Source organism: Bos indicus, chromosome 13 (assembly GCF_029378745.1).
Source record: "Bos indicus isolate NIAB-ARS_2022 breed Sahiwal x Tharparkar chromosome 13, NIAB-ARS_B.indTharparkar_mat_pri_1.0, whole genome shotgun sequence".
Taxonomy (NCBI): domain Eukaryota; kingdom Metazoa; phylum Chordata; class Mammalia; order Artiodactyla; family Bovidae; genus Bos; species Bos indicus.
Genome location: NC_091772.1, coordinates 65,694,425 through 65,720,516, shown reverse-complemented (window position 1 = coordinate 65,720,516; position 26,092 = coordinate 65,694,425). Strand labels below are relative to the sequence as shown.

Here is a 26,092-nt window from a genome sequence, read left to right as displayed (position 1 = left end):
GTTAAAGACTGTCCTTTTACCACTGAATGGTTTTGGCATCATTTGACCATATATGTGAGGGTTTATATCAGGGCTGTCTACTTTATTCCATTGGTCTGTTGGTCTTTATGCCAGTGCCACTCTTTTGATTACTATAGCTGTGTTAAGCTTTGAAATCAGGAAGTGTGAGTCCTCCAACTTTGTTCTTACTTTTCAAATTGTTTCACTTATTGGACATCCCTAGAGATTCCATATGAATTTTAGGATGAGTTTTTCTACTTCTGCCAAAAAAAAAAGTCATTGGGATTTTGATAGAGAATGCAATGATTCTGTAGATTGCTTTGTAGTAACAATATCAAGTCTTCTAATCCATGAGCATGAAATGGTTTTGTTTATTTGTATATTTTTAAATTTCATTCAGTGATGTTTTGTAGTTTTTTTGACATGTAAGTCTTTCACTTACTTGGTTAATTCCTAAGTAGTTTATTCTTTTTGATGCTATTGTGAGTGGAATTATTTTAATTTACTTTTTGGATTTTAAAAGTAAGTTGTATTTATTTATGGCTATGCTGGGTCTTTGTTGCTGTGCAGACTTTTCTGTAGTTGCGGCAAGCAGGTTTCTCATTGCGGTGGCTTCTCTTGTTGCAGAGCACCAGCTCTAGGGCACAGGCTCAGGAGTTGTGGCACACAGGCTTAGTAGCTCTGGGCATGCAGAACCTTCCTAGAGCAGGGATGGAACCTGCGTCTCCTGCATTGACAGGCAGATTCTTTACCACTGAGCCACCAGGGAAGCCCCTCCTTTTCAGATATCTCATTGAAGAGAAATAGCTGCTTTTTGTATCTTATAGCATTGCTGAATCCATGTATTAGTTTAACAGTTTTTCTGTGTCTAGAATCTTTTGGGTTTTCTACATACTGATCATACCATATGCAGAGATAACTATTTCTTCCCCCTAAGAAGAGTTAATTCTTTATACGTCATATTGTATTTTGAAGCTCTGATTGGAACCCCAAGATTCACTACATTTATCTTTACGGGCGAGGAGGACAGTGTCACAGAAGTTTTATTTGGAAAGCTGCTTAGATCCTGCAGTCCAGCCCAAGGTCACTTGGTTAAGTTCGAGGTCCAACAGGCATCTTAAACCTCATCTGTGTTCCTCCTCTTATCTTTCTGTGCTGTGCTTAGTCTCTCAGTCGTGTTCGACTCTTTGTGACCCATGGATTGTAGCCTGCCAGGCTCCTCTGTCCATGGAGATTTCTCCAGGCAAGAATACTGGAGTGGGTTGCCATGCCCTCCTCCAGGGGATCTTCCCAACTGAGGGATTGAACCCAGGTCTCCAGCATTGCAGGGGGATTCTTTACTGTCTGAGCCACCAGGGAAGCCCAAGAATACTGGAGTGGGTAGCCTGTCCCTTCTCCAGAGGATCTTCCCAGCCCAGGGATGGAACCCGGGTCTCCTGCATTATAGGATTCTTAACCTGCTAAGCTATCAGGGAAGCCCCTTAGCCTTCTAGGAGCAGACAAAGCCAAGCTGGCAGCGTGGAAGGTCCTTGCCTAGAAGGCATTCATGGCACTGAGACTGGTTCCCTTTCTTCCTTTCACCCAAAGCTTTCCTTATCTTAGGAAGTGGGGAATTTGGCTGAAACCCAGTGGATCCATCTGGTTAAAATAAACGTCTTGGGTGGTCTTAGATGGAAAAGAACTTGATGAAGAGTCAGATTTGGAAGGAGAAATTTTGGCTTTGTGAGGTTGGGTTTTTGTTTTTTTTTGTTTTTTTAGCACCAGTTAAACGTATGTCACTCTTGGGACCGAGAGTGTTCTCTCAGTTGAATGCCCCTGTAACGCTGCAGCTGCTTGTAGCAGGGTTTGGAGGGAGGTATGCTCTGAGGGGCAAGATTGTGGCCTCAGAGAGAAACAGATGGAATCACAGAAACCAGGTGCCCTGGGGGGGAAAAACTAAGGTGCTGGGAAGAGAGCACTGGTTGTGAACTAGAGGCCCGAGTTTCTTCTTTTTGCCTAAAAGAAATATTTTACTAGCGTTTTTGAGCCCTCGCATGTGTGCAGGCTAAATTGCTTCAGTTGTATCTGACTCTTTGCAGCCCTACAGAACTGTAGCCTGCCAAGCTCCCCTGTCCATGGGATTCTCCAGGCAAGAATACTGGAGTATACTGCCATGCCCTCCTCAGGGGGATCTTTCCAACCCAGGGATTGAACCCATGCCTCTTGTCTCCTGCATGGGCAGGCTGGTTCTTTACTAGTGCCACCTGGGAAGCCCATTGATCCCTTACCAGGTGCCAGCTTTACTAAATGTTTTACATACATTTGTTTTTCTCCCAAAGCTGGCTGGGATCTTAGTCATTATACTGAACTCCTCTCCTGTAAACAGTAGTCCTTCCCTTATCCACAGAGTATGTGTTCCAAGACCTTCAGTGGATGCCCGAAACTGTGGCTATCCTAGGTATACTATGTTTTCCTTATGTGTACATACCTATGATGAGGCTTAATTCATAAATCAGGTACAGTAAGAGCAGATCTGAATCACCAGCATCACTACTGTTGTACTTTGGGGCCACTATTAAATAAAATAAGGGTGACTTGAACACAAGCACAGTATAGCAACAGTGGATCTGATAACCAGGCAGGCTCTGAGGAACAGGTGGGGTGAGTAGCATATACAGCATGAACAAACAGGATAAAGGGGTGATTCAGGTTCCAGGCCTGGAGGGTGGGAGATTTCATTATGCTACTCAGGACAGCATGAAATTTAAAACTCATGAACTGTTTCTTTCTGGCATTTTCCAGTTAATATTTTCAGACCAAGGTTGACCGTGGATAAATTAATGTGGAAAGTAAACTATGGGTGGGAGATTACTGTACCTTTACTTAAAATTTGTAGTGAATGTGGACTACTTATGTCATGAAAATGACCATCTCAAGAAGGCTACACTTAACCTTCAGGCCGCTACAGCTTTGAGAAGTCGAATGGTTTTAGGGGACTACTTGGTGGTAGCCTTCTTCTCACCTTGTAACTTGGAAAGATGATATGCTGTCTTCCCAACCCAAGTTCCCTTGGGTAAATCAGAACCCTGATTATAAACGATCAGGTCCCTGGAGCAGCAGCAAGAGAATCTTCTTTGGCATCACTGAAGGGTGCAGATTCCTGGACTCTCTGGGGGTAAGGTCTGCGCACCTTTGTAAGCTCTCTTGATGCATAAGGACTACCTCTCTGGGCCATCAGTCCCAGTTCTGCCACTTAGAAGCTGTGTGGTATTAGGCAAGTTACTTTAATCGTTCTGTATTACTCTCAGCCCTGTGCAGAGAAGCCAGGTAAGAACAGTAACATACAGATTATCCTATTTCATTCTCTGAAAAGATGAGTATTACTGTTCCTTTTTACTGATGAGGAAACTGAAGCTTGGAAGTGGTAGACCAAATTGCCTGTGGTCATAACAGCTAATTAAGTGACAGAGCCAGAACTTGTACCCAGGCTTAGATCACAGAGGAATGGTTTGGAAAACAGTAACACTGGCAGTAGTGATGATTATTTCCAGATCTCCCCTGAGTTTATTCTCTAAAGTTTCAGGGGCTAACACAGAAAGGTTACAGCCAGACCAAGGCATACTTGGCCCCTCTCCTCTGGGAGCTTTCACATTTGCAGCTTCCAAACTAAAGTGTCCTTTTACAATCCAGAGTCCTAAATTGTACCCTCAAAGTGTTAAGCCTCTCAGTCATATCTGACTCTGCAACCCCGTGGACTGTAGCCCGCCAGGCTCCTGTGTCCACGGGATTTCCCAGGCAAGAATACTGGGGTGGGTAGACATTTCCTTCTCCAGGGGATCTTCCCGACCCAGGGATCAAACCTGAGTCTCCTGCACTGCAAGCAGGTTCTTTACCACTGAGCCACCAGGGAAGCCCCTGAGTCCTTCTAGCATGTTCTTATTCTGCCAAACCCCAGGGCTAACTGTGCAGCTTGAGGGATACTGACAGGGAAGTGGGAAAACCAGGACCCTGGATAAATGGCTAAGGGAGCTGGGGCACTGTAATCTGGGGAACTTGAGCAGGGAGGCTCCATTTCCAAATTCCTGACAACTGACCTGTGGTAGAGATTAGACGTCCTCCATCTAGGTACATCTAGGTGTACTGGGGAGAATCAGTAAGCCAATTTGGCTGAATGAGAGAAACTTCTAGTGCTTAGCTCAAACCACGTTAGATAGCTGGATGCCAGCAGGCAGTGAACCATCCATCATTAGTTTACATAAGGGAGGGACTGACTTCAGAGTGACCTTAAAGCCAAGAGAGACTTGAATTCATACCCTGGTTTCACTCCGCACTGTGTAAGTGCTGTGTAAGTTTGGCCAAGTAACTTAACAAATCCCATTTCTTTAGCTATGAGAAGGGCATCTCATTTTTTGGTGAATGTTAAGTGTATAAAAGTTAATGTTTGGGCTGTTAAGTCATTTCATCATAACAGAAATGCAACACACAGCTACTTTAAGCAAAAAGGGGAATTTACTAGCTTACATAATAGGGAATTTCAGAGATGGTGCTGGTTTTAGATATGACTAGAGTCCATGTATCGTCTCTGCTGCTTTCTGTGCTGGCTTCGCACTGTCGTCACACTCCTTCCTCGTTAGGAGAGCAGGACGACAAAGCTGCCAGCTCCCCATCGCCTTATAGCTTAGCATCCCCAAAGCAGAACTTTTGACCCCAGGGAAGGCTGGTCCAGCTTGGGATACAGATGCTCCCTGCACACTGATGGAAGGATACAGGACTTCCCTGATGGTCCAGTAGTTAAGAACCCGTTTGCCAGTGCAGGGGATGTGGGAATGATCCCTGGTCCGAGAAGATTCCACATGCTGCAGGAGAACTAAGCCTGTGGGTCACAACTACCAAAGTCTGCATTACTTCAACAAGAGAAGCCACTGCCGCGATAAGTAAGTGTCTGCATCGCAACTGGAGAGTAGCCACTGCTAGCTGCAACCAGAGAAAGCCCTCGTGCAGCAATGAAGACCCAGCACAACCCAAAATAAATAATTAAAAAGATATGGAATGCAGTTGGGGCCTGCTGCTGCTAAGTCACTTCAGTCGTGTCCGACTCTGTGCGACCCCAAAGACGGCAGCCCACCAGGCTCCCCCATCCCTGGGATTCTCCAGGCAAGAACACTGGAGTGGGTTGCCATTTCCTTCTCCAATGCGTGAAAGTGAAAAGTGAAAGTGAAGTTGCTCAGTCGTGTCCGACCCTCAGCGACCCCATGGACTGCAGCCTATCAGGCTCCTCCGTCCATAGGATTTTCCAGGCAAGAGTACTGGAGTGGGGTGCCACCGCCTTCTCCAGGAAACAGAAACACAGAGTACACGACACTTAAAAGCAGCTACTAGAGAGAGGGTGAAAGAACTAAGGCAGAGTAAGAACTCAGCCACTGTCCCGTCTCCAGGCTGGGCCCAGGGTCATAGTGAATCATCTTTCTGCTTTGAAAAACAAAGACAAAAACAAAAAGACAACTTTATTTGACAAAAGACAAAAACAAGTTATTTACAGTAGTTTTTCGCTCAAATAATTCAACGGGATAACTGTGCTTCTCCTCCAGGCTTCTCTCACAACCAGACCAAGCAGAGCCTGCCCCACCCCCAGCCTCCCCGTCGTGTACAAGGGGGGAATGCCAACCAGAATTCAGCAGCACGGCTCCCTCACCCCTTACCGCCCTCTATTGCTCAGTGCACTGTGGGAAGGGAAAGTCCCCCCACCCCCAGCCCAATACACTTCCAGAGTCCCCTGCTGTAAGTTTTGCAACAGTCACGCCAGACCTGGGCTCACAGATACGGGGTGGGGTGGTAGAGGCTGGGCAAGCAGCAGCCTCCACTAACCCTGAAGCTGCCATGTTCATTCTTCCCCAGTGGGGCCTCAGGAGGGTGAGGGTCCCTGATCCCCCTGGGACATGCAAGGAGAGGGCCCAGAGAGGAGAGGAAGTGGAAGAGAGCCTAGAAGACTCGCCTGCTAACAGAGAAAGAGCTCCCTCTCTTAACCAATCCCCATTCCTACAGCAATGGGTGGGCCAAGCCACTCAGAAATTGGGGAGCCTCCCTGAAGTCTTCAGGAAATCATCCCAGAAGGATAGAACACATGTTGCTGCCTTTCTCCTGGCCAGGCTCACCCCAGTCAGCCAACACCCAGCAACTGTGCTCCTGTGCCCAACCTGGCAACTTCAGGAAACTACAGGCTGAGTATCCTGACCTCTTTTGGCCCACTAACAATGTTACTCATAACAAAAATATTTCAGCTAATAACCTAGGATTAGTGTTTCTTAGGATATACTATAAGATGGGAGTATATTGCTGTTGAATGCTATCAGCAATAAAACAGCAAAAAAAAAAAAAAGGGTAAGGGGAAGGAAGAATAAGACTTAACTGATCTTTCTCACTGTCAAGTTCAGGGCAGGGGCTTCTGCAGCTCTGATTTACAGAAAGGTGCAACAAAGAGACACTCACAGAGACCAGGCTTCATAACCGGCTTCTAGCCCCAGCCTCTCCCAAGGCAGGTCCACAGGCAGCAGCGGGGCACCAATCCCACGTTTCTTCCGGGAATAGTCTCCGGCCACCATCATGGGAAAAGCTGCCCACTTAAGGGCTTCCTGACCAGTAGATGGCTCACTTCTCTCCAAGCAGGAGCTATAGGGAACTTTGACATTCTGGCCCCACTAAGCCAAGTTCCTAGAAGGAATTTAAAACTCAGGCCACGGGGTGAAGCTTTCAAGGATAAAAAGAAAAGATTAAAGAGGGAAATAAAAAAACAAACCACCCCACTGCCTCAGTCTAGCTTACCTCCCCCACCCCCACCCCCACCATACAGTACAAACAAAAACAAACCAAAAAAAAAAAAAACCAAAAACACCTCTTTTTATCCTCCTTCTCTGCTCTGCACATAGAAGGTTTGGTCGGATTCTCTGTTGGACCCTCTCTGGTGTGGCTTGATCCCCTTCTGTGCATGATGCAGAAAAGCCAAAGCCCATGAAAGTGTTTTTGCTATTTTTCTGGAGGGGGGCGACCGGGACCAAACCAACAACAAAACAACCATTTGGAAATCTGCAGAGATTTAGATGGTCCCGCAAATGAAAATACTCCTTCCTTGTAAAACAATCCCCAGCTGCAGTGGTGAACTAGTCCCAGCTCATCAGGCTCCATCAGGCAATGCACTCTCATTCCCTACACCGGGTTTAACTACGCCTGTTCATGCAAACCACAGCAAAGAGGGAAAAATAAACACAAAGTTTGGCGAAAACCTAAACATCCAACTGGACTCGGTTCTGTTACATCTGGTCAGTACCTCTTTTCTTTTGTTCACACTTATGAACCTGGAATGTCCACCCTTGGCTTAACAAAAAGAGGCCCTGTCAGGGGCAACTTGGACCCAGCACAGGTCTGAACGAAGCCGGTTTCCCGTGCCCAGCCCAGGAGAGCAGGCTGGAACAAAGGTGTCCTGGGGATTCTCTGAAGCAGCAGCAGCAGCAGCAGCACCACGCCTGTCTCCCACGTCTTGGTCTCATCACCGAGGAGGCCTAGAGAAACGGCAGAGTCAGCAGAGAGGTCCCATCACAGAGCAGTGACACCGGTTGGTGTCTTCCTGCTGAAGACCTCCGGACAGAGGAGATGATCCTGATGTTTGGCAGTGATCCAAAGAAAACCCTCTGTGGGAAGGGGAACCAGAATGGAAACCCAGGACAGCGGGCTCGAACCTTGAGCACCCCTGCTGGCGGATGCCTACTTGGGGTTTTCAGGGACTAAGGCAATGGGAGTGCGCAGCAAGGCGGGTGATGGGTTCTGCTGCTTCTGGAGCTCCATCTCCGCAGCCCTCTGGAGCGCCACCTCCACCAGCAGCTGGAAGCCACTGAAGTCCTCCTTGTCCTGCTCTGGGGGTGTGGGCGGGGGTGTGTTGAAGAGTCCGCCCGTGGGGCTTCCAGCTTCAGCCCTGGTCAGCAGGGTGAGTGTGCTACCAGGGGTCACCAGGGGCTTGGGGGGCTCCAGCTCCCCTTGTGGGAAGGCGGCTCCTGGCTTATCTCCCTGGCCTGAGTGGAGCGGCATGGAACACATGGACAAGGACAGCACGTTGGTGGGGGCCGGTACGGACACAGCCAGCACGGAGGGGCTTCCGCCTCGGGGGAGGGCCACATCGGAGGCCTTGCCCCCGCGGCGGGAAATGGTGTACTGGTTGGGGTCTTTGCCATCCTTCCGAAGCATGTCTGGGAGGAGCCGCCGCCGGGCATTGATGAACCAGTTACAGATCTGGAATGAGAATGAGAAACTGGGATCAGATTCCTCAATCAAAACCAGCTACAAAACCCCCATTCCAGGCCCCAGGAACACAGCAAACAATTCAGGTACAACTGCAGCCCTCAGACAGATGTTGGGGAGAGTTAAAAAAGAAATCATATAAATGAAAATAAAATGCAACCATGATCCAGCCAATGAAGGGACAGTACGGCAGTGCTGTTGGAGACAACAGTGGGAAGACCCAGTCAAGTTTGCGAGGACTCAAGGTAGTGGTCTCTGAGGACAAGGCTCGAAAACGGAGATGTGAAGGAAAAGCAGCAGGTCAGGTGGGAGGCCAGAGAGAAGAGCATTCAATCGGGAGGGATGTACCTCTGAAAAGACTAGGTGGCAGCAAAGTGCCTCCGAGAAGCTCAGCAAGGTCAGCTCAGAGAAGGTGCCATCCTGCCTGGATGGAACTCAGAGTGGAAACCAGAGGTTACTTATCTCTGATGGTGGGGACTTGATTCTTTATACTAAGGGTGATGGGGAGCTGTAGAAGAGTTTTAAGCAAAGAAGTGACTTGTGATGTAGAGAAGAGTGGAAGCAGAGCGAAAGGTTTTAGTACAAATTAGGTTAAGAGAGATGATGAAAAGATGACAAATGTTTGATCTATTTGGGAAACTGGTACCCAGTTGGATATGGATGTATGAAAGAAGAGGAGATACGACCAAGGGTGATTCATTCACTCCTGAGATTCTAGAACAGTCTTGTAGGCCAGGGAAAGAGGCACAGAGATACTACGGGACTCTCAGGTAGAAGAAAAGTTACTGTTTCCAAGCAAAACCAGGGCCAGTGGTTCTAGCTGAATGTGCGTTCGACCAACATACGTAAATCCTTTTTCCTACATGCTGCTGGAAAAGCTACCATGAACCTCAACCCCATTCCTGTCGAGCTGATTTAGATCAATCCTCTTGGGCCTGTGCATAAGGCATGACGTTTCTTACTGTGAAGTGGTATGCTGCAAAGCCAGGACATGTCCAGCACCCAGTCCTGTATCTGTCTGGACTCTCTTTCATAGTCCCCAGCTTCACAGCTCTCCAGTTCAGCCTTGCCACTGGTTGTCACTTTCTAAAATGCAGTATCCCAGAGCTTCCCTGGTGGTTCAGTGGTTAAGAATCCGCCTTTCAATGCAGGGTACGTGGGTTCAGTCCCTGGTCGGGGAACTAAGATCCCACATACTGCAGGGCAACTAAGCCCACGTGCCATGACTACTGAGCCTGCGCCTCAACTAGAGTCCATGTACCTCAAACTACAGAGCCCACCTGCCACAACAAAGATGGTTTGTGTACTGCAACTAAGACCAAATGCACCTAAAATATAAAATATTTTTTAAAAAGTAAAGTAAAATGCAACACTATTATCCTTGTTCTAGAAAACTGCCATTTGTCTCCTACCACCTATAGGATCAGGTCCAGACTCCTGGGCCTGGGTATTAAACCCCTCCCCTGTTCATGGCCTATCTTTCCAGCCCTTGTATAATTTTTAGTGTGAAATTGCTCACCAGCCTGTTGAGGCCCTGTGCTTAAAAAAGAAAAAAAAAAGTCTCCATGCTTTTTTGCACATGACATTCGTTCTTTCTGCAACACCCACTTCTCTATCTGGAGAAGGCCTACTCTTACAAGTCTTGGCTGATCTAAATTGGGCTGGACAGAGGACATGGTTTCAAAACACATCTCTCCACCTACAGCTGCTGCAGTGTGTTAGCTGGTCTGTCATATCTGACTCTGCGACCCCAGCCCGCCAGGCTTCTCTGTCCATGAAATTCTCCAGGCAAGAATACTGGACTGGGCAGCCATTCCCTCCTCCAGGGGATCTTCCTGACCCAGGGATCAAACCTGGGTCTCCTGTATTGCGTACAGATTCTTTACCATCTGAGCCACCAGGGAAGACCACAGCTGCTGTAGGGCCTAACAGTTTTTTATATTTGAATGAATGACACCATGAGGGCAGATAATAGTTTAGAAGTGTGAACAGTTTCTGTACACCCGCGAGGAGAAGGCACCTAATTATGGCATGACTGCTGGCATCTACACCACCAGCCTCTCATATCCCCTTTCCTCTCATTTACTCCTAACAGCCTGGAGTAACATGATCAATCCTGTAACAGCTCACCTGGGCATTATTTTAAAAGCTATGGATTAGACTAGGAAACAGTTTCTTAGCTGCATAGCTAGTGTAAGCTCATAAATACCTGTTTTTCCTTAAACAGGCAAATACAACCCCTTATCATTTTTTCCATGTCCTTCTCCCTCTTGCCCTCCACTGGAGGAGCTACTGCTGGAAGAAAGAAGCTGAATCCCTTTCCCGCTAACACGAAGTACTGCAGAGAAGAAAGACTGTGGGAGCATGCTGGTGATGAAGCATGGCTGAAGCGTGGTCCACACCCACACATCTAGGCATGTTTCTAGGTGTTTTCGTTGAGAAGGGTTCATCGGCAGTAGCCATTTAAGCACTGTGTGTGCATGCGTGCATGCTAGATAACTTCAACCATATCCTACTCTTGGCGACCCTATGGGCCATACATCAACACAATTTTCTGCTAACGGTTTTATCAGCTCTATGTGTTTGATCAACTACCATTCTACTCAAGAACATACATAAAGCTGAGCCTGAAGAAGTCAGGCAGGAGTCCACCTCCAGCCAGGGCTCCCTAAGCCTGGCCCTTTGGATCTGAAGGAACAACAACCCCTACCCTCTGGCATCTTTCTCTCAGGATACCAGAGTCCCAAAGCCCAACTTATTTTATTCACTGGTATGGTCAAGTTAGAACTTCTCACCTTCCTGTTGCCCTCCCTTTCAGGACTTCGTGCTCACTCAGTATTTACGGAGTGAATACAGTGTGCCAGGCCAGTTCTTGGTGCTGGGGGTGCTTCTGTGAATTAAACAGATACACACTCTGTCCCCTGGAGCTTAAAGTCCATCTGGTTGTGGAGACTGGCAGTGAACAAACATCACCATCACTGCCAACAAGTGCCAGGAAGCAAGCAGATAGGAATAAAAAGGTAGTATATAAGGATAAGAGAGACTTCTGTAGATAAAAGATATGGGAAGGCTGAAACCTGATGGATTATAAAGAGCCAGCCATACAGAAAGCTGAGGGGAGAATGTTCCAGACAGAGGGAACGGCAAATGTCAAGGGCCTGAGAGACAGGAAAGGGCATGGTGTACGGAACAGACAGAAGCAGGCAGGGCTGACCCCACAAGGCCAGGGCACCATGGTTAACCACCGAAGTGGCCTCGCCCGTGAGTGGCCCGACCCAGTTTCTACACTGTCGGTTCTCCTCCTCAGTTCAGTTCGGTCGCTCAGTTGTGTCTAACTCTTCGTGACCCATGAACTGCAGCATGCCAGGCTTCCCTGTCCATCACCAACTCCCGGAGTTCACTCAAACTCATGTCCATTGAATCGGTGATGCCATCCAGCCATCTCATCCTCTATCGTCCCCTTCTCCTCCTGCCCTCAATCTTTCCTAGCATCAGGGTCTTTTCAAATGAGTCAGCTCTGTGCATCAGGTGGCCAAAGTATTGGAGTTTCAGCTTCAGCATCAGTCCTTCCAATGAATATTAAGGACTGATTTCTTTTAGGATGGACTGGTTGGATCTCCTTACAGTTCAAGGGACTCTCAAGTCTTCTCCAAGACCACAGTTCAAAAGCATCAATTCTTTGGCGTTCAGCTTTCTTTATAGTCCATTTCTCACATCCATACAGGACTACTGGAAAAACCATAGCTTTGACTACATGGCATGCTGGCAAAGTAATGTCTCTGGCTTTTTAATATGCTGTCTAGGTTGGTCACAGCTTTTCTTCCAAGGAGCGAGCGTCTTAATTTCATGGCTGCAGTCACCATCTGCAGTGATTCTGGAGCCCAAGAAAATAAAGTCTATCACTGTTTCCATTGTTTCCCCATCTATTTGCCATGAAGTGATGGAACCGATGTTATGATCTTAGTTTTGAATGTTGAGTTTTAAGTCCACTTTTTCACTCTCCTCTTTCACTTTCATCAAGAGGCTCTTCAGTTCCTCTTCACTTTCTGCCATAAGGGTGGTATCATCTGCGTGTCTCAGATTATTGGTATTTCTCCCGGCAATCCTGATCCAGTTTGTGCTTCATCCAGCCAGGCATTTCTCATGCTGTACTCTGCATATAAGTAAGCAGGGTAACAATATACAGCCTTGACGTACTCCTTCCCTGATTTGGAACCAGCCTGTTGTTCCATGTCCAGTTCTAACTATTGCTTCCTGACCAGCATACTGATCTCTCAGGAGGCAGGTAAGGTGGTCTGGTATTCCCATCTCTTTCAGAATTTTCCACAGTTTGTTGTGACCTACACAGTCAAAGGCATTGGCATAATCAGTAAAGTAGAAATAGATGTTTTTCTGGAATTCTCTTGCTTTTTCTATGATCCAGTGGATGTTGGCAATATGATCTCTGGTTCCTCTGCCTTTTCTAAATCCAGCTTGAACATCTGGAAGTTCATGGTTCATGTACACATTACTTTGCTAGTGTGTGAGATGAGTGCAATTGTGCAGTAGTTTGAACATTCTTTGACATTGCCCTTCTTTGGGATTGGAATGAAAACTGACCTTTTTCAGTCCTGTGGCCACTGCTGAGTTTTCCAAATTTGCTGGCATGTTGAGTATAGCACTCTAACGGCGTCATCTTTTAGGATTTGAAATAGCTCAACTGGAATTCCATCACCTTCACTAGCTTTGCTCATAGTGATGCTTCCTAAGGCCCACTTGACTTTGCATTCCAGGATGTCTGGCTCTAGGTGAGTGATCATACCATCATGGTTATCTGGATCATTAAGGTCTTTTTTGTATAGTTCTTCTGTGTATTCTTGCCACCTCTTCTTAATATCTTTTGCTTCTGTTAGGTCCATACGATTTCTGTCCTTTATTGTACCCATCTTTGCATGAAATGTTCCCTTGGTATCTCTAATTTTCTTGAGGAGATCTCTAGTCTTTGCCATTCTATTGTTTTCCTCTGTTTCTTTGCACTGAACATTTAGGAAGGCTTTCTTATCTCTCCTTGCTATTCTTTGGAACTCTACATTCAAATGGGTATGTCTTTCCTTTTCTCCTTTGCCTTTAACTTCTCTTTTCTCAGCCTTTTGTAAGGCCTCCCCAGGCAACCATTTTGCCTTTTTGCATTTTTCTTGGGGATGGCTTTGATCACTGCCTCCTGTACGATGCCATGAACCTCTGTCCATAGTTCTTCAGGCACTCTATCAGATCTTATCCCTTGAATCTATTTGTCACTTCCACTGTATAATCGTAAGGGATTTTATTTAGGTCATACCTGAATGGTCTAATGGTTTTCCCTACTTTCTTCAATTTAAGTCTTCTCCTGGTCCTGTCTTTTCTCTCCTCCTAGTTTATCAACAGATAACTTACAGAGCATGTAGCAGCTGCTGTAGGGGAAGGAAATGACAGGACCCCCCCCCCCCCCCCAAACACACACACCTGCCTTGTGCTGAGATGCTGGGAACTGTGTGGGCTGCAAAAATGTCTAACGTTCCTCTTACAGGTAATGGACCAAAGGCCCAGGCTCCTCAGGGCTCCTGTACCAGTTTCTACCCCATCACCTTTCTTGGCTCATATATTGGCAAGGCCTTGAGTACCACTACCCAGTCAAAGGCATAGCTACCTATGACCAGAGCTGGCGCCTGGAGTTGGCATGGCTTCTTGCCCAGCAGCCACACTTGCTCTACAGGTGATCCAAGGACAGCATTGGACTCCAGGTCCTGTCAGGCTGGGAACACTCCTGGGCAAGGCAGAGCCAAAGCCTTCTCATGGCTTCTCTTCCTCTCCATTCCAGCCTAGAAGGACCTTGCCTCTGCGGTTCTCACTTACTCCGCCTTACCTCTCTGGTCCTCTCAGTACAAGCGAGCACACACATGACAACAGCTGTCAGCTGACAGGGGCTGAGCTGCTCACTCCATCACCTCCATCACCTTGGCTGCAGTGGCAGGAGAGCCCTGAGGGAGACGTAAGACTGAACAGGCTAAGAGGATGAAGGAAGTAAGGACTTTGATACGAGGTACCATGCCAACCATCTCACTTGTGATACGTTTAATCTGCAAGCAAGCCTGGACGGTAGTAAGCAGCATCCCCAATGTACTAGAGGGACCCGGAACTCAGAGATGAAAGAATGTGCCCCGAGTCACACCGCCTCTGAGTACAGAGCTGGGGTTCAAGTCCAGGTCTTTTGGCTTTAGGGGCTCTCCTGTTCTTCTCATTCTCATTTGCTGTGTCTTATTGAACAGAGGAACAAAATGGAGAGCTGGAAGTCATCATCGTAATCCTAAAAGCAGACACTTGTTGAACAAGACAAAACAGTAAGCAGGCTGCCAAGTTTTCCGCAGGCCAGGGTGAGCTTGGGGAGGGGGGTGTTCTTATGCTGTTCACTTCTCAGAATTAGAAGCCAAAATGGGAGGTGCAGCTAGAGGCTAGGTGCCCACGCATCTGCTGGTAAAGCCAGGCTCCCCTCTACATGACCGCGCTGCTGATCCAAACATCTCCCATCAAACTAACTCATTTAATCTTCTACCTGGTGGCTCAGCGGTAAAGAACCTGCCAGCAATGCAGAAGACACAGGTTCGATCCCCAGGCTGGGCAGATCTCTTGCAGAAGGAAGAAGCAACTCACTCCAGTATTCTTGCCTGAGAAATCCCATGGACAGAGGAGCTTGGTGGGGCTACAGTCCACGAGCTCACAAAAGAATCAGGACACGACTTAGTGACTAAACAAGTTTATGAGACAGCTTCTGTGATGAGCTCCATTTTATTTAGGCTGTTGAAGAAACAGAGCCCTGACCAGAGAGATTCAGTAACAAGTGCAAAGGCTGGGATGTGGTCCAAATAGCCTGGTTTCAGGCAACAACCAGGTGAAGAACTGAAGACAGTCAGCCCGAGGCCCTTCGTCCTTGCTCAGAGGCTTCCATCTCTGTCTCCAGCTGCCTCCCCATCTACCTGTGCCCCAGGAGAGCACTGCACCTCTCCCCCTTATCCCGGATGTAGAAGAAACGTGACCAGGGTTGAGAGAAGCAAGGGACCAGTGTTTCTGTTTTGAGTGCAGTCGTGTGGAGGGGAGCCTGGCTTTACCAGCAGATGCGTGGGCACCTAGCCTCTAGCTGCACCTCCCATTTTGGCTTCTAATTCTGAGAAGCGAACAGCGTAAGAACACCCCCCTCCCCAAGCTCACCCCGGCCTGCGGAAAACTTGGCAGCCTCCTTACTGTCTGTTTTGTCTTCTCATCCGATAGAAATGCACAGCTGAGGGAGGTGGGGGAAGGGCCCAAGGCCCGAGTGTACCACCATGCCAGCCGTGATAACGGGCTGTGTGGATTTTCTGCAGCTCCCTCTGGCTGCTCAACCCAAGCTTAGATCAGGAGAAAAAAAAGCACGTGACCTGCCCCAGCTCAAGGTCCTTGAGGAGCGGGAAGGAGAATGCCAAGGTGAATCTATGATTGATATGCCAAAACACAGGCTGGGAGCCTGAAGACTGTCCCTACCATAAAGCAGGGCTCTGCCTGAAAGGCTGCCGCCCTGTCACAAGTTTTTTTTAATCAGTGGCCCAGAAGAAAGACACAGAAGGAATCACTGTGGCAAATGGGAGTGGGAGGGGCACTCGGGAGTTGATGAAGGCCATGAGGATCAGAGTAGGTCTTTTGAAGGCAAGTGAGTGCTTTTTATTTTTTTGGCTGTGTCACGCACCATGTGGGATCTTAAATTTCCCAACCAGGGATCAAACCCAGGTCTCCTGCATTGGCAGCACAGAGTCTTAACCACTGGACCACCAGGGAAGTCCCCGGAGTGCTTTAACTTTAGGAAGTCTTTTCAACTGTTAAAGACAGAAGCAATAAGAGGGGAAAGAATGAGGGCGCAGAAAGACCTTTCCCAAACATCTGGTCCCTCCACCTGAGCTGTGACCACTCCTATCTGGGTGCTCCTAAAGGCAGCTGGCTGGGTTAGATCACCTCAAGCGTGATTTTTAAAAACTATATATTCTGCTTTATAGATGGGGGATAGGGGAGGGTGGAATCAGGAATGTGTATTTTTAAGCAAGCTTTCCAGAATTCTGCCACCCAAGCTGAAGAACCACTGGTTTAGCCCACTGGTTTAACTTGTCCTAGTGGACCAAACCCCGTGTTTAAGCAAAAAAGCTTTACACAAAAGCTCAGAGAACAAAACAGACCATACAGATGAAAAGCCTGAAGGTGGGAAGACAGTGGTAACCTGCAGGAAGAAGCAGGGAGCCTGGCTTTGGAGCCTTTTGGAGTAAAGAGAGTAGCTTCGAATGGTAAGGCTCAGTGGTAAAAGAATTTGCCTGCCAATGCAAGAGATGTTAAGAGACACAGGTTTGATCCCTGGGTCGGGAAGATCCCCTGGAGGAGGGCATGGCAACCCACTCCAGTATTCTTGCCTGGGAAATCCCATAGACAGAGGAGGCTGGCAGGCTGCAGTTCATAGGGTCATGCCTATGCGTGCCAGGGCAGGGCCAGGCCACCCCTGGCCACGCAACAGGTCACTACAGCTTTGGCTCCTCTCTGGCCCAGGACAAGCACCAGAGGGACTGCTGACCCCACCTCCCTGATCCTTCAAGTCTGTCAGGATTCCCGTCAGACTCAGCTTCCTGAGAGAAGCCTCGCCTACCAGGGCAGTTCAGCTGACACCACACTGGTAATAACTACACTGAATCCTTAGTCCTTGGAGTAATGCCTTCCCTCCCCCGGGGGGGTGGGGGGCAGTGCCTACTGTGGTGTTTCCAGGACACAGCATCAGGTCTCGCACAGAGCACACCGCCATCAATACTCCACACGGTGGAGGGAACGGGCCACCCCTCCCTGCCACGCTTACCTTCCCTCCCCAGCAGGCAGCCCCTTAGAACAGTTAGAAAGAACAGCAATACTTGGGCTTAGAGGGTGTCGCTGGGACCTGTGAAAATCCTTCACAAATGACTTTTTGCTTTTACCTTTGCAACTGCCTAGCCCGGGGACAAGTACCAGCAAACCATTTAGTTAAATGACTCATTGACTTGCTAATGAGATTGCTCCTGGGCCAGTTAAAGGAGACAATCAAAAGGGACGTCACGGGAGGGAGTGAACAGGCTTGGCAAAACGTTGATGCTGGCTGGAGCCAGATGACCGTCGCCAGAGGTGTATTACAATATTCTCTTACTTTTGGGGTTATTTGCAAATGTTCTTAATAAATAATGGAAATTTTAAAAACTAAATACAGGAAAAAGAGATGCCTCCAGGGACTGGCTTACACCAACTTTTCCTGGTTGAGGAGCCACTGCATTTCCGTATTTCTAGAAGTCCTCACTGTTGACATTTCCAGCAGTTTAATCTTCACTTTGTCACTTCAAGAATTATTTACTGAGCACCTACCAGATACCTGGCATTAAGCTAACACTTAGAATGTATGATAAATAAGACTAGGCTTCTGGAGTTTACTGTTCTAAAAAGCATTCAGGGCTTCCCTGGTGGCTCAGAGGGTAAAGAATTCGCCTGCAATGCGGAGACCTGGGTTCAATTTCTGGGTTGGGAAGATCCCCTGGAGAAGGGAATGGCAACCCACTCCAGTATTCTTGCCTGGAGAATCCCCATGGACACAGGAGCCTGGCAGGCAAAGAGTCGGACAAGACTGAGTGACTAAGCACAGCACCAGTGACTAAGACTCCAAACTCCCAATGCAGGGGGCCTGGGTTCAGTCCCTGGTCAGGGAAATAGATCCCACATGGAGAAACCAAGACCAGTCACAGCCAGATAAACCAATCAATTTTTTTAAAAAAAGGCCATCAGTCAATTCCAGATGCTGACCAGTCCTGGTGCTGTGGAAGCACAGAGCTCCTCTGGGGTCAGAAGTCTCCTTGGTCAGGGGCGGGCGCAAAGGGGTCTGGGTATCTGTCAGGGTGACGGGAACATGGGAGGCCAGAGACGAGGCCTGCTACGCAGTCGGCACAGCAGCCACTGAAGGGTTTTCAGCAGAGGAGGGACAGGTGATCCAGGCTCAATCAGGGTAGGAGAGGAGCAATATTCCTGAAATACCGGCTTCCCTGGTGGCTCCAGTGGTAAAGAATCCACTTGCCAGCGCAGCAGACGCCAGTTCAATTCCTGGGTCAAGAAGAGCCCCTGGAGAAGGAGATGGCATTCCACTCCGGTATCCTGGCCTGGGAAACTCCACGGACAGAGGAGCCTGGTGGGCTACAGTCTGTGGGGTCGCAAAGAGTCAGACATGATTGAGCATCTAAACAACAGCAAATGTATAGGGATTGGTGAGAGCAAACGAGCTGAGAAAGGGCTATCAAGGGGAACGCCTTAGAGAAGGAAGGATCCAGCTTGGAGAAATTACGTGTTATCAGTCAGGAAGAGACCTTTAAGAAGGGGTGTACGGCTGGCGCTGCTTGGGATTCACAGTACAGTTTTCATCAAGAATGCCAGTCAGGGGACTTCCCTGGTGGCCCAGAGGTTGGGAGTCTGCCTTGCATCGCAGGGGATGCAGGTTCGATCCCAGATCGGGTAACTAAGATCCCACATGCTGTGAGGCAACTAAGCCCAAGCACCACAACTATTGAGTACTCATGCTACAACGAAGACCTGATGCAGTCAAACAAAAAAAAAACAAAAACAAAAAACGCCACGGTCCAGACTGCTCCTTAACTCTCAGCGTGACTCTAGTGCAGGGTGGCCACCTCTGAAACCCCTCCCACCAGGGGATGCCGAGCCCAGCCGGCCCTTCCGCAGAAGCCTCCAGTCTGCAGCAGCTAATCCGTGTCCCAGACCTACATTTCTGTAATGCAGGGATCTGGGGGTGTGGCATCTGAGGGGCCCATGAGTTCTGCACAAGCACGGTTTGGTCCTGTGTTTCCATTTTGGTAACAAGGAGCAGTGCCGTGGCCTCTGGCCACCCAGCTCGCTCAGCTCGAGCCAGGCAGCGCCCGTGTCTCCCGCTCACAGTGTAGCCAGCAGCACGGCACCCACCATTTGACAGCAGTGCAGCTGGGTGGGATCGCCTTCCTTTTACATTTCTTTACCTCGGAAAACTGGTTATTTTACAGTTGTCTATAAGAGCAAAAGCAAGTTTTGTTTTTTTTTTAAACCCAGTTTTATGTTTGTACATGCTTAAAGAATGTGATAAAAATTACTCAAGTCAACACTGTGAAGTAGGCAAATCCATGAAAAATATTTTCTTTAAGAGAAGCCAATACATGATTCAGGCTTGAGAAATAGTGTCCTTGATAACAAGCAATTTCAATAAAGTGTGACAGGTGGTTTAGCACAGGTAGAGGCTTACTGGAATACACAGCAGCGGCCTCCGCCCTAGGCTGGGGAGTCAGAGCACGAGGGCATGAGAAGATGCTTCGCCAGAGTAAGCCAGGCTCAAGAGAGGCCAAAAAGAAACCAAGGGAGATGGCCCGGAGGCTGCAGAGTTCAAGGGCCCGAGAGACAGGAGGGACAAGGCTACGGGCAGAAGACTGGCAGGAGGCTTCCTAGGTAATCCTGGCTCTTAGGTGCCTGTCTTTGGCCTGTGCTGTTCTATATCCTGTGAGTTAAAGCCCACCTCTTCTGGGAGGCCTTCTGAGGCTCCAGGCCTGCTCAGAAGCCCTGCCCTCATCTCTGCTGCCATCTGTCCCAGCGGTGATCACTTCTCCCAAACATCAGGGACCAGGTCTTCCCCAGCTGTCGCATTCCAGACTAGACACGGCCCAGGGTAGGCCTGTGTCTGGATCCTCTCCGGGGCCCCAGCTCTGCCCAGCATATAGCGCTTGTCGGTACAGAGGGTCTCGGAACTGCTGGGCAAGACCTGTGATCTAGGAGAGGATGAGAGGGAGAGCAAAAGCACCGCCCTTGCCAAACACCTTCCAGTAAGCCTTGAATTCTCGGTCTCGCGCCCTGACCTACTATCAAAGTGCTCCCAACATCTCCCTTTCTCAGATGAGGAAACACGAAGCTCAGAGAGGAGGCAGTGACTTGGCCAAGGTCCAGGCTTCCTCTTGTGGAGAAGATGGGATCTAAGTCAGGGTCTGTAACTCTAGAGCCTTTCTCACAGACAGACTCCGATTAACCACTGCCCAGCAGGTATAAAGTCAGGTGACAGGAATTCAGAGGGCTGAATACTCACCATGAGGCTTTGTAAAAGAGGGAAAACAGCTGGAAGATGTGGGAGGTTCGGAGCCGGGTAAGGGAAAGAGAGGTAGGGCCATGGGCTGGAGTAACAGGCCAGGGAAGAACAGGCGTGGAAGGGGAGGCGGTGGGCAGGGAGATGGGCCTTTGCTAGGCTGGGGGCCGGCTCTGGGTCGGTGTCTTACCTCAGCATCATGAAAACAACAAACACACCTGCAGGTTGGCAACAGGGACAATCCAAAGTAGCTAATTCCCCTCACTCTGACCAAAAGTGGGTATCAGGCTCCTTTGAGCATCTTCATGGTTGTGGTTTACAGAGCACTTTCACAGCCAGTTCTGAATCTCTTCCTCACAGCAGTTCAGTCAGGCAGTCTAACCCCACTTTACAAATGGGAAATCAAAGTGTGGTTCACAACTCCTGCATGGCAGAATGGGGTTTTGACCCCAGAACGTCTCCCTTCTGCCCTTTCCTTCACTGTGATTCCAACTCCTTTTTAACCAATCTGCAGATCACCAGCTGCCCCTGGAAACCAAACTGCCATCGAAGCACCAGTCTGGGGCTATAGGCCGAAGCCCACTCACTGCCTTTTCACCTTCTCCTGGCCTCCTGCATTAATGATGACACCCAGACATTAATAGCAATTCCCTGCCTCTTCAGAACACTCCAGAATCTGAAATCTAGCTGTGAAGTCTTCATGCAGTTGTCTTCCCGTGAGGCAGAAAGGCTGGCTATTCTCACCTGACCCAAGAAGAAACTGAGGCCCAGGGAGGGCAGGTGACCAGCCCAAGGCCACACAGCTGAGTCAGTGACAGGCCTGGGATGGGACCAGAACCTGAGTCTCCTGCGACCCCCTGCTTACCTGCAGCACCGACAGATTGGTCTGTCCAGAAAGGCTCAGCTTCTCCTGTTCTGAAGGGTAGGCGTTGTAGCGGTGCAGGTACAGCCAGTCCCGGAGGATCTTCACTGACTCCTTGGGCAGGTTCCCTCTGCGCTTCCTCTTGCCTGCCAGGGAGAGGAGGCCTTCCTCCTCGCCCAGGTCACTGTCTGACATGGTGTCTAGGGGCAAGGCGAGACCCCAGGCAAGTCTGAAACAGGTGACAAAGGAAATGGGGACATTATTACCATGCGCTGCCTGTGACCCTTTCCTCAGCACGTCATTAGAGCCTGGGACGCCAAAAATGGGGTAATCGAAACTCAGTCCCAGGCCACGCTAAAGCCTGGGCAAGGTAGAAGAAGAGCCTAAAATGCCTCTAGTTCATCAGGCCAGAAAAAACTATTGAAACAAATGGCAGATCATTAATAAATAGAACCAGACAGTAATGACAGCTACCACCGAGGCCTGTTTTCTATGCTCTGTACTGAGCACTTCACATTTGTTATCTCATTCAGTCCTCAACATGCCCTTGTGAGGGAGACAGTAATATCATCATCCTTTTATAGATAAGAAAAACGAAGGCCCAGAGAGATTCAGAAAGTCATCCAAGATGCTACGGCTGTTAAACAGTTACCATGGGACCCAGTAATTTCACGCCTAAGGTAGCTGGTTATGAAGATAAGTGAAAACCCATGTCCACACAAAACCTTGTACAACATTATTCATTAATAGTAACATTATTCATAATAGTCAAAGGTGGAAGCAACCCAAGTGTCCTCCAACAGATGTATGGATAAATGAAATGCGGTCTACCCATAATACAGTAGAATATTATTTGGCTGTAAAAAGGAAGTCGTGATACAGGCTACACTATGCATGAAACTGCAAATACCACGCTAAGTAAAAGAACCCAGTCACAAAAAACACATACTGTGTAATTCCATTTTTATGAAATGTTCAGAATGGGCTGGAAGAGGACAGAAGAGTGATTGCTAAAGGGTACGAAGTTTCTTTTCCAGATAATAAAGTCACTGATTGGTTTCTTTAAATGTGTAAGCTGGGGACTTCCCTGGTGGTATAGTGTGGATAAGAATCCGCTTGCCAATGCAGGGGAAACAAGTTTGATCCCTGGTCAGGGAAGATCCCATATGCCGAAGAGTTACTAACTAAACCCGTGCACAACTACTAAGCCCGGCTCCCCAACAAGAGAAGGCACCACAATGAGAGGCCCTCGCATCACAACAAAGAGAAGCCCCCCCACCATCCAAGGCAGCAACGAAGACCTAGTGCAACCAAAAAAATAAAGTGTAAGCTGTATGGTATGTGAATTATACCTCAATAAAGTTGTTATGGGGGGGGGGGGGGGCGGAATCTGACCTCCAGGATATGGTATGGAAGCACGGTTTGGACCCTGATAGCTTGCCCTGCCCCCATGCCTTCTTGCTTCCCAGGTCTCCCAAGACCCAGTGTGGAGTCTGGAAACCCTAGCAATCAGTGCCTCAAAAATCCAGAAAAATGAGCAAAGGCTAGGCTCTGGTTCCTCCGGCTTGGCTGTGTGACCTGGGGCAACCAACCTTCCCTCTCTGGGCCTGAGCTTCCTAGTCATCCGTCAATGGAAGGAAGGTGTTTCCCTAGACACTCCCAACTCAGTTGCTCATCCGCACCCTCCCCGGCCAAAGTTCTCCTCCGCAAAGGCAATAAGAGATTTACATTTTTAAAACCAAAAGTTCCAGGACAAGCTGATGCCAGAATCTCAAGGCTCCTCCCTCCTCAGCCTTTTAACAGCTCCCTCGCAGTCTGGGCCAGCAGACTCTGGCATCTCCCAGGTTTTGTTTCCTCGACTTGGGCCAGAGCCCAGATATCTGGGCTGGCTAGGCCAGGCTTTCGAGGGAAGGGTCTACTCTCCCAGCCAGGCCACCTGGAGGTGAGACAGGCACTGGTGAGAGATGCCGCTCCGCAGAGAGCACCAACAGCAGGCTGCTTTCTGAGGTCAGGTTTCTGAGATTTAGCTGGCCAGGGCAGTCAGGACCTGAGCTCAGGCAGGGATGCAGCCCTGGCAGGCTGGGAGTTTACCCGAGGTGATCTGCACAAATTCCACCCTGGCTGCCAGTCAAATCCCAGTCTGCAGGGTTCCAGTGGGTGGCCTGCGGAGATGACCCTGCACAGACTTCCCCAACGCAGTGTCTGCGCCCCAGCCATGATATACACCGACAAATACAGCAAACACCGTTCACAAACCCCAAGCCGGGAGGTTCGCCACCTTCAAACCCCACATTCCCACCCAGCCTCACACCAGGCAACTCTTAACAGCACTCCGATAACTGGCACCAACCCATCGCTCAGCTCCTGGAACCCCCACGATTTACACCGACAAATCCAGCAGACACACAGTTTACAAATCCCACCTCCAGCACGAACAACTGGTACCACGCAACCAGTTCCTGGATATACGCCCACCCAAGAACTCCAAACGACTCACCCCGCCACGAACTCTCAGACTGGGAAAACTCCCGACGGCATCACACCAGTGATCAGTTCTAACCCTCACTGGCCTGCGGCAGCACCCTCTGAACACAACACCCGGGGCACCACTCCACGACGCCGGACCTGCAAGCACTCCCGCATCGACTTTCTGACAACTCCCCGCAGCTCGGCCGACACTCCCCCGGGCCGAGCCCTCGCGCGGCGTTCCCAGCAGTTCACACAAAGCGCGCAGCCTCCCCCGCGGCCCAGACCCGAGTCGGAGCACATGGCTCACGGGGCGGCGGGGGAATCGGCCTGCGCTCGGGGAGCCGGCACCCCTCGTCTCCCCCCACCCCCCCGCCACCCTGCGTCACACTCGGCGCTTCGGCTCCCCGGCGGTCCGCCACCCCCGTGGGGCGGGGGCTCGGGAAGAAAGAAAACTCACGTGTCTGTCCCGGGGCAGGAAAAAGTTTGGTTCCCACCCCCCTTCCCCCGCCGCTCGGCGCTGGCTGACTCTTCGGGGCGCGGGGCCGGCCGAGCCTGCGCGCTCGGCTTTGTGCTCCGAACTCGGCCCGGAGGGGGAGGGGAGGGGGCTGGGCTCCCACCTCCGCACCGCCCCCCCCCCCCACCAGCCCTGCGCCCAGACTCCATGTTGGCCGCCCCCTGCCCCGGGGACGGCGCGCTTCCCCCCCCTCGAGGGAGGCTCGGCTCCGACTCGGCCTGCCCGAAGGACCCGGCGCGCACAAACTTTCTTCGGGTCGCCGGCCCCACGCGCCCCGCTCCCTTGGCCCGCCCGGGAGTGACAGATGCCTCAGAGACAGACTTTCCTTTGTTCCAAAGGAAAAGGGAACTCGCGCGGGCTCCCCGGCACCCCCCAGCTCCGAGACCTTCCCGCTGCCCCCACCCGCAGCTGTCACTCTCGGGGGGCCCCTCCCTGGCTCGGCCGCGGCGGGGGGCGGAGGGGGGGGGCGACCGGCGGTTAGCAACGTGCACTTTTGAAACCAAACAAACCCGCCCCCCGCGCGCTCAACCCCGGCCCCGGGGCTGGGGCGGCCCTTTCCCGGGGTGGGATCCTCGGGAGCTGGGTCCCCCCCACCACCGAGGGGCCCCGAGCGAACTTCCTCCGGGAGGAGGGGGGGAGGGCGGGAGAGCCGCGCCCCCCCCCGTACCCCGACTGGCCCCCACCAGCACACCGCAGTCGGGACTCACAAACACACCCTGGCTCACACACCCACAATCGCACGCGCTAGGACGACGCCCCCTCCCCCGCCGGGCCGAGAGAAAGAAACTTTCCAAGTTGTCCGCGCGCCCCCCCGCCCCCATCCGGCCCCCCCAACTCCGGCGCCCCGCACTGACTTTCCCCAAGCGGCTTTTCCGTCCACGCGGCCTCGGGCTTGGTCCCGGGCGTCCCGGCAGGGGGCGGGGGGCGCCGGGGGAGCGCGCCGCGTACCTGCCGGGCCTGACACTCGGGCCTGACAGCTCGCGGCTGGAAAGCACCTCGCGGCCTGACGTCAGATCCCCTCTCCTCCCCTCGGCGCTCCGCTCGCCCTCCCCCACCCGCCCGGAGGGAGAAAACAAACTTTGTGCGGAGCGCGGTGCGCTACGCCCACCCCCCGCGGGGCGGGCCCTCGGCGGCTGGGGGCTTGGCCCCGCCCACCGCGCCCGGAGGGGGCGGGGCCGGGAGGGCACCTTCTTCCTGCGCCCACCCCCGCCCGCAGGAATGCCGCATGGCCTCCGGAGAGGAGCGCTGGGACCCCGGTCGGGACGGTCCGCTTGGGGGGCAGGAAGTGGCCCGTTCCTCCTTTCGGAGAGCGTTTCCGGAGCGCCTACTGTGTGCCCCACGCTGGGGGGTGGGGGCCGTAATGAGGAGAAGTCATGCAGATCTTAACGTTTGTTAGTCTGTTCCCTCCACCGGGATCTCCCGCCGGCGGGTTGATTGTTTCCCTTGCTCGCAGAGGAAACTGAGGCCCAGTTGGTCCGGGGATTTACTGCCCGCCCCCCAACTGGTAAGGACTTCGGTCTGAATATGACGCTGGTTCTGTCCTCAAGGTCTCATAGAGTCGGGTAGAGGTCACCCCTCAAACACAACCGCAAAGCACGTAGCCCTAGAGTTATCACACAAGGGGCAACCAAAGGGAAAAACAGCCAGTGTTTAAGGAGTGTTTGTAAGGCAGTGACGTTAAGCGAGGCACTGCGTGTGTGTCACCCTCGGCTCTTGCGGTAGGGGCTTATATGTCAGTCCTTGGTTTGCCCGTGAGCGATTCTTGGCGATTACTTGTTACAGGGTCAACCAGTGTCATTCAGCCCAGGTGTGTCCAGTAGCTCAGGCCAAGCCCTTATCTGAT

At 50.6% G+C, this 26,092-nt stretch overlaps 1 protein-coding gene across 5 annotated transcripts; it reads right to left on the bottom strand.

Moving 5' to 3' along the window:
• Positions 1-5,462: 5,462 nt before the first annotated feature.
• Positions 5,463-25,311, bottom strand: TGIF2 (TGFB induced factor homeobox 2). 5 transcript variants are annotated; one of them, XM_070801624.1, is made up of 3 exons: positions 25,198-25,311; positions 21,270-21,495; positions 5,463-8,256 (listed from the first exon to the last, which is right to left on the bottom strand). In XM_070801624.1, exons 2-3 carry the CDS (start codon positions 21,459-21,461, stop codon positions 7,735-7,737), a joined length of 714 nt encoding a protein of 237 aa, XP_070657725.1. In that variant the 5' UTR covers positions 21,462-21,495; positions 25,198-25,311; the 3' UTR covers positions 5,463-7,734. The 5 variants fall into 5 exon arrangements, with proteins under 5 accessions (XP_070657725.1, XP_070657724.1, XP_019827927.2 ...); XM_070801623.1 differs by having other exon boundaries at positions 25,104-25,266; XM_019972368.2 differs by lacking the exon at positions 25,198-25,311 and adding an exon at positions 24,193-24,336.
• Between the last annotated feature and the right edge of the window lie 781 nt (positions 25,312-26,092).

Coding starts and splice junctions, on each gene's coding strand:
- TGIF2 (XM_070801624.1), bottom strand. CDS start 21,461: ATGTCAGACAGTGACCTGGGCGAGGAGGAAGGCCTCCTCTCCCTGGCA. Junction 8,257..21,269: donor CCAATCTGTCGGTGCTGCAG/GTAAGCAGGGGG, acceptor TTCTCATTCCAG/ATCTGTAACTGGTTCATCAA.